Source organism: Acomys russatus, chromosome 7 (genome assembly GCF_903995435.1).
Source record: "Acomys russatus chromosome 7, mAcoRus1.1, whole genome shotgun sequence".
Taxonomy (NCBI): domain Eukaryota; kingdom Metazoa; phylum Chordata; class Mammalia; order Rodentia; family Muridae; genus Acomys; species Acomys russatus.
Genome location: NC_067143.1, coordinates 42,833,387 through 42,841,564, shown reverse-complemented (window position 1 = coordinate 42,841,564; position 8,178 = coordinate 42,833,387). Strand labels below are relative to the sequence as shown.

Here is an 8,178-nt window from a genome sequence, read left to right as displayed (position 1 = left end):
TATACAATATCCTGCCTACACGTATGCCAGCAGGCTAGAAGGGGGCACCAGATCTCATTACAGATGGTTGTGAGCCACTATGTGGTTGCTGGGAATTGAACTAAAGACCTCTGGATGAGCAGACAGTGCTCTTAACCTCTGAGCCATCTCTCCAGCCCCTAATATGGTGTCTTATACACTGCCAATACCACTCCTTTAAGGGATTTAGTTTGGTTTAAAGCACAAGGAAAAATAACTACATAGCATAATCAACAAAAAAAGCCAAACAGGAAGGAAAATATTTTTCTCAATTCACAGTATTTTCTATGAGTACCACTCTTCTTCCTCATAAAGGATTAATTCCTTGCAAGGCTACAGGACTTAGCCATCTTTTGAAGCCTCTACCTATTATGGGGTAGTTCTTTAGATTCTCAAGACTTGAGCTTTCTCCTGCGTATTTGGTGCTGAGCAGCTCACTCACTACCTTCATGAGTTCCCTTGCTCAATCAATTCCCTTAGCATAGCACTAGCCTACCCTTCCTATTAATTTTGCTTCCTGAAGTATGTTAGTGGAGTCATTTCCTTAGTGTGTTTCTGAGTGATCTACTATATTGTGTTTTGTACCCTTCTTTTTAAACCATTTCTTTTGTGGAATCTGAATAAACATTGTCCAACAATACCTGCATTGCTACTATTAACCACTAGCTATACATAGCTTCTAAGATCATGAACGGTGGATATACAGTCCCAGTAATGAACATTAGATCAATTCTCCATGAAGCAAACCAGTCACCACAGAAGAGTACACTAAAGTCTAAAATGATACTGTGTATGGTTTTATTCTTAAGTACATCTATAACTATTCCTTCTAAATGCCAGGACGTGCCGATTTAGAAAAGGCAGTTTTGCATGTGAAATAGACTTGTAAAAAAGAAAAGAATACCCAGGCATACCAAGCAACTGGGGAAAAAAAGGCAGGGCCATTGTCCTAAGTTTGAGGCTAATTTGATCTACTACTAGTAAGACCCTTGTCTCCATCAGCAACAAAGCAAGGGCTGCTATTAAAATTTAAGTGAAATTTAGCAGTTTTTAGAATGCCATGATGATTTGGTCTTTCAAAAAACACATGAACTGTATTCTCTATTCAATTTTTAAAATAATTATATGGGAAGAAGTTTCCAAGAGAAAGGAAAAGTGTTCACTGTATCTTCCCTTGGGTTAGTTATGTGGTTTCTTTGGCTTGCTTTCTAAAGTTCCTAAGATTTAATATGCTTTACTTTTAGAACTGCAGAGAAAATGTGTTTTGTACATGGTTGCTTATTTTACAATAGCAAAAGTAAAAGCTTTCTGGTACAAAACTATCCACCTACATTCTCACTTTTACTTAGTGCATAATTCAACTAATCAATGTAAAAAATAAATTAATATAATTACTAAATTAGATTCCTTAGGCATACAGATGGTATATAATCAACTTTGTAATTCAAAATCAAGTGATATGACCAAGCTATTTGATAAGTACAATTTACTATGCTTTAAATGGTCTACGGATTTTATGCTCCTAGCATGCTAGCTGTAAATGTGTCTAATCGTTTCTATCACAAAAGATTCCTGACCCTCTTCCCTCTGCTACATAGTCAAATCCTTCTTTTAACTAGCCGAAATGGGCAATTAAGCAATAAATGCTTAATCTACTCTAAAGCCTACGAAGAAAACGTTTCAGAAGGTAGGTGTATGACATGAACTGAGTTAACACCAACACCTGTAAGGAAATTTAGTCCTTTGGAACTCAGACCTCAGAACAATGCCTCAATATGAGGAAAATGGTTACAATTTCTGTCTATTTAAAGTAGTCAAATGATTAAAAATATTCAGAATTTTACCATCTGCCCTGACCAGGTACATGACTTCAAAGAGTATTCATATTCATTATACCTGATATATGTATGTACATGTGCATATACTATTAAAATACAAGTACTAGTTCTACAATAATAAGAAAGGTCTAGGAATTTGATCACAGTAGGATAATACAAAATTTGGAAACACTTTGGTCTGTAAAAAAATTCTAATTGTTCTACTGACAGAATTACACAATGTTCTAAACATAATGACTAAATCTATAAATTGGTTCTTACAAATGTTTTCAAATAGTAAATTTAAGGTCAACAAAAAATACAGAGTATCGTAAAACAGTAAGGGTAACTGGTTAAATATTCAGCCTGGACATAAAGGTATTTAAATTCAAATTTATATAAAAAATTCTGTAGTGGCCTTTTTTATTCCTAAGTAAATAAGTGAATGGAGTGGGGGAAGAACTGACCCAGGAATACAATAAAAATATAAAAGTAGGTCGCAAAACTTTAAATCAGCATACAAAGAGGGGAAAAACACATGTGACTATTACCTATTCAACTTTCAAGAACCATTTATTTAGTTAAAAATAAAAAATCTCTACCTTCAAAATAACCTCAACCAGATAACTGCATATGAAGATATACATTCTTAGTGAATTGTCCACACACACTGTGTTCTGTCAAGAGTCATATTCAGGGTCACCAAAGTATCAGCATGTACACCTATATAGCTAAGGATCAGCCGTACTATATATTTCCCAAGTGAGCCAAAAAATAAAAAACTCAGTCTAGACCAGATGACAAATGTATTAGCATATTCCAACAATAATGAAAAATGACTGGGCTGAGTGCTTTTTTACTTGTAATATGAAATAAGCCATTATCATCCAGAATATGAAGGTCCTTACAGAACACTGCAGAATATTTAACACAGAACAGTAAAAACTGTATCATGCATCAGAAACCTCAACACATCCAACAGGACCAAATACTCAGAACGTTGAAGATGCTAAGCCCTAGGACTATATACATGCTCACATTTCCCTAAATTGTAATGCCACCCAAATATATTATCAGAGTCACTTCTTCAAAATATACAATCAATGCATCTATTTAAAAGCACTACTCTTTAAGTTAAGGACTTTATTCTATTCAGCAAGGTGTCTGTCTCCCAAAGCAGCTCTTTTCATTGCAGAAATACAAACTCTTAAGTTTTGAGATCACACCTAACCTATTTATGTCATTCTAGCCCACTAAATCTAATTCCACAGAATGTCCTTGATTGGGTAAAAAGCTAATGTTTCTTGAGGAAACACTGTAATTCTCTTCGCCAATGGTTACATCTTTTTTAATGCAATAAATTTAGTGTTACTGCTATGAAAGGAAAAATAAGTGTAATTTTGTTCCAAAATTAGCTTTGTCTTATGGATTTCTATTAAGTCTTTCAAGCATTCCAGAGAATCTTTTCATATCTCCATTTCTGGAAAGTGTAATCAGTATAGAAGTAATTTGGGACCTTGGAAATGGCATTCATGTTTTTCAGCAGATGCCAAATTTTTGACCGACATGGCTCCCACAATTACTGTTACCATCAGTCCAGTCAGTTAACAGGTTGTAGGAAAAGATTCGTTTTTGCAGATACTGCTAAGCTGTTTAAAGAGAAGAGAAAGAGATTAATTTAGCGAGTATAAAATACACAGATATTTAAAATATTTTGAATACTTTGTTGGATATATCAGAAGTGTGACTACATTTTTTAACAATTGTACTTTTTAGTTAAGTCTGGTTTTAAAGAAAAGGACAAAAACTTAAGTCACTATGACCGAAATACTATGCCAATATGTGTTAGTCATTTAATGTATGAATATTAACTACCATAGGAAGACATGTATTTAAAAGCTACATTTTTAGGTTTTCTATCACTTTTACCATATAGGCACAAATAAGAAATAAAACCTGAAATAGTTTCCCAGATACTAAATTGTTCTCAACCACCACAGTAAAACCCAAACCTGAAATTTTCAAAGCAATCTATTTTATATTTCAGAACTCTGTCAAAATACTAATTATTCACGATACCATCTTCTAAAAACAGTAAGACAACAGTTTTATATTAACCATAGCTTTTTTAATTAACAAGTAGTGAACAGGACACTTTAAGATACTATTTACTACACACTGAAATAAACAACTGCTGTAAATTGAGAAACCCAAAACATTTACAGTAAAATGTGCTTACACATAAATATGATCAAATTTATTTTAAGCCCCTGATAGGTCCTAAATACATGCAGTTACCATGTAAAAACAAGACCATGAGTTGATGCAAAAAAAAGAAAAAAATCAGTCACCAAAACTAGAAAAGAAAACAATGAAATGGAAACAGAAAAGACAGTTAATAAAACATAAGGAACCTAAGAAAGCAGCTTTAAAAATAGGACACTCTAATCTTGCCACTGTCAAGAGCTCGTAATTGTCCAAACTGCCATTTATAAAATGACATTCTAAAAATCTGTACTTGGAATTTCAAAATATCCAAAATCAGAAACTGGTTCCCCCGAAGCCCACACTTCAAATGCAGGAAAAGCACTGATGTTAAGAAAACATTCCACAGAAATGATTTTAATTTTTAGGAAAACAAACTTACTGCTTCCAGAACCTTTTGATTAAGAGCATAGTCTATATTAACAATCCATTACTTTCCAATGTCATGTTAGAGATGAATAAATTCTTTGAGCCCATAACTGAAAGATCATCAAACCTGATTTTATTATGACACCATATTTTTGTCATCAGTACTGCACAAAATTATATACAAAGAAATATATACAAAAATGTTCAAGTATTAAATTTCAATTCGAGGCTTCTGTTTCAAAAGCTACATTTAACATATCTCAGAAAGAGCACAAATTAGTCATTTCAAATAATTTTCCAACTACTTTTGGTTTATATATATATGTGTGTATATATATATATATATAATTCAGTAGGCACTAAAATCCATGCAGCTGCATTGTGGGGGCTTGTTCCTGCCCTTGTAGAAGCAGGTCCATCACTCCAAGTTGTGAGTTGGCTACTACCCAGTCATGCTCAAGAGCAGTAGGTAATTTTACAAAAGGTGATATACTGAAAACCAGAGACTAATTTAGGTCTCAAATCATATTATCTAGCAACAAAACATTTACAGTTAGTTGTGCAAGAACAAGAATCCATTTCCATAACCAAGTAACAAAATAAAACATCTTACGTGTAAGGTAACTTACATCTTTGGACTGCTGGAAAATACTTAATTATGAACATTTCAAAAATAAAAGACAGCAGAAGCCCTGATATTACCTCTGTTTCCTTATTTCTTATACTACCTTTTAAAATAAAGCAGGAAATGTGGCCAGCAGCTGGTCCCGTCTCTTCTGCCCCAACAGCTGTATCCACTTTAGCACAAAGAAAAACAAGGATGCTAAATACGTATATCCTTTATCAAACAGTGATGTTTCACAAAGAATTTAATGTCTCTTTATTTCAGAGAATCATAACACAGATTTAGACAAGTGGACAATAAAAAGTATTTCAAAAGAAGAAAAGAAATATTTTCCATCTTTGGAAAAACAGCATCAATCTTATCAGTGGCCAGAACTATTTAATTTTAAAAAGTATTTAAATAGGACAAAAATCCTAAAAATATTGAGAGATTCTTTGTGAAGCCTCACTTTACACGTTTTCATTCACATTTCACAACCTTCAATATCTAATAATCATACACAAATTTAGCCTAAATTTTAATACAACAAAAATAAATTCAACAATTTCTTCATACTTATACGTATGATAGGTAATTACTGTGCTGGTCCTCAAAAAATTTTTTTCATTTATCATCCTCTAATTAAAACACAGAAATCTGATGGGTATGTTAATTTCCAACTTCTCAAGTGGTGAAATATTAGGATCTTAAATAGATTGTACTTCTGTATTTTCTACTGAAAACTATAAGGCATTCTTAAGTATGTTAAGAGATTCGTCATCTCCACAAAAATACCACATTTGTGCATGCCTCAAATACTTATTGTCAACCTCTGAAAAGTTGCTCTACAATTGGAATTCCAATTTGCACCTTGTACAACTCGGAACTTCCATTCAACTTCACCTGTTTCACTGTCTCCAAACTGTATCTCTATTAGCAGGTTTCACTGTACAGTTGGAACCGATGTCATCCAAGGCCATGTCCACACTGGGGACAGAAGAGCTAGGTACACGCAACTCTGAACAAGGGGACACATTTAACAGCTATTTCAACCAGAAGCAACTTAAGAACATTAATGACCAGCACAAGTCTGTTTCCAGGGTGGACAGGGCCCAAATCAAGATTTCCCCTCCCACTTTTCAAAAAAGAAAAAAGAAACAAACAAAAAAAATCACACACACACACAAATTGAGATGTTGCCCATTAGACTAAGCAGCAGAGCATGAGCGTTACGTGAAGAGATGGATCCTTACCAGGTTGTGAGGCGGGAACGACTGTTCTGTAACCCCTACAACGGAGCCTGGCAGGAAGGAAATCACCTAAAAAAGAAACTGTCAGAGAGATTTAATAGTCACAGGTTATCATTAGGAGTTGGTTACAGTGTCACATTCATGCTTTTAGCTAAACATTTTTTTAAAAGATTTAATATTACTTTTTTTTTCCGCCTCTGAAATGTGTCCGGTGAAGATGTCCCACTAAGGTGTTTTTACATGGTGTAAGGGAGTAGAAAGGGGTAAACGCGGATAAAGAGCAGATTACTTGACCCTACATTTTAAGAGAAGACGACGCCTTCCGAGCGCACGCCGAGCAGAACTCCACCGACACCTTATCCTTGTCCACATGGAGACACACTCCTCCCGCCGCGTCGTCCTCTTCCAGCGGCTCCGGCGGCTGCTTCCCCACCGGCAGCGCGTAGTCGTGGTCGCCGGCGGGCGAGTCTCTGAAGAGCGAGGTGGTCAGCCGCAGTCCCACGCCGCTCAGCCGGCTCAGCAGGCGAGCCAGTCCCGTCTCGTTGGCTAGGACAGCCCGTAGGTAGCGACTCTCCTCCTGCAGCGCTTGCACGCGTTTGCCCAGCTCCCGATTCTCGGCCCGCAGCTCCTGGTTCTCGGCAGCCAGTCCCCGGACTCGACTCTCCAGCCCCATCACGTACTCCTTCTTCTTGAGCCGATTAAGACGGGCAGCGGCCGCCGCCGCCTTCCGGGGACTCTTGGCCGCCGCCTGGTTGGTGTCGTTGGCGCCACCGCCACCTCCACCGCCCCCTCCCGGGGACTTTCTCCGCCTCTTCTCCCCGCCGCCGCGGTCACCGCCGCTGCTGCAGCCTCCGATGCCGTTCAGCAGCCTCTGCAGCAGGTCGGAGAAGCGCTGCATCTCGGCAGCCGCGCTCTCGTCGTCGTCGTCCCCCCTCAACAGGCCGCCGCTCTCCGAGCCTCCGCCGGACGAGGACAGGGGCCCGGGCGAGCTGAGCCCGGGCTCCAGGTGCCAGTCCGGTTGCCGAGGGTCCAGCAGATCGGCCAGCTCCAGCCCAGAGAGAAAGTCCATGTCCTCCGGCTCTTCTTTGGGGACCATGGCGATCGCGTCCCCCTCCTCCTCCTCCTCCTCCATCTTCAGAGGCGAGGGCGCGGGAGCGCGCACGGCCACGCTGCCGCGGCTCCCCCTCCGGGCCTCCGGCTCGCCCCCGTCGCCGGGAGGCTGCTCGCGGTCAGGCGATCCCGGCCCTGGCGTCTCCGCCCCCGCGGCTGCCCCAGCCGGATCCCGGGGCGACGGGCTCGCGGCGGGCGGCTCCCGGCTGTCGCGGTGGCCCGGGAAGTCGTGGCCCGAGGCTGCCAGCAGCTTGGTCAGGCTGTGCCTCATGAGGCCGGGCGGCGGAGGCGGCGGCGGGCCCGGGTAGGCCGCAGCCCCTCAGGCCCCGGGCCCCCCGCGCGCAGAGCCACGACGCGGAACGGGACCGCAGGCGCCGGTGCGGTCCCAGTGGCCTCACGCGGCCGCCCAGCCCCCCGCACGAGGCGGCGGGGGGAGGGAAAGGCAGTGGAAACGGCGAAGCGGCGAAGTCCGCGAGGACTCGGCCGCGCCACCCAGACAGCGGCCTGGCCGGAAGTTACTAGCTCTCCCCGCCCCGCCCCCAGCAACGCGCTCCGCCAAGCAGAGTATCGCGAGATTTCGGGTACTTTTTTTTTTTTTTTTTCCCCCCCAGACGCAGTTAAGTCTAGCTTTGCGGTGATGTCATAGTAGCAGCGGCAAAAACAATAAAACCTAGGTTGACGCCCCCTAATTCATCGAGACTACCCAGTACTAAACTCGACAATCTAATACTGGACGTCTAGACAT

General features: G+C 40.6%; 1 protein-coding gene across 3 annotated transcripts; it reads right to left on the bottom strand.

The window, feature by feature from the left end:
• Positions 1–2,583: 2,583 nt before the first annotated feature.
• On the bottom strand, positions 2,584–7,786 carry Crebzf (CREB/ATF bZIP transcription factor). Of its 3 annotated transcripts, XM_051148911.1 has the most exons (4): positions 6,623–7,786; positions 6,327–6,404; positions 5,198–5,266; positions 2,584–3,484 (listed from the first exon to the last, which is right to left on the bottom strand). In XM_051148911.1, the coding sequence occupies exons 1-2, from the start codon at positions 7,702–7,704 to the stop codon at positions 6,389–6,391; spliced, it is 1,098 nt and encodes a 365-aa protein (XP_051004868.1). In that variant the 5' UTR covers positions 7,705–7,786; the 3' UTR covers positions 2,584–3,484; positions 5,198–5,266; positions 6,327–6,388. The 3 variants fall into 3 exon arrangements, with proteins under 3 accessions (XP_051004868.1, XP_051004867.1, XP_051004869.1); XM_051148910.1 differs by lacking the exon at positions 2,584–3,484 and having other exon boundaries at positions 4,805–5,266; XM_051148912.1 differs by lacking the exon at positions 2,584–3,484 and having other exon boundaries at positions 4,805–5,266; positions 6,327–7,785.
• Between the last annotated feature and the right edge of the window lie 392 nt (positions 7,787–8,178).

Coding starts and splice junctions, on each gene's coding strand:
- Crebzf (XM_051148911.1), bottom strand. CDS start 7,704: ATGAGGCACAGCCTGACCAAGCTGCTGGCAGCCTCGGGCCACGACTTC.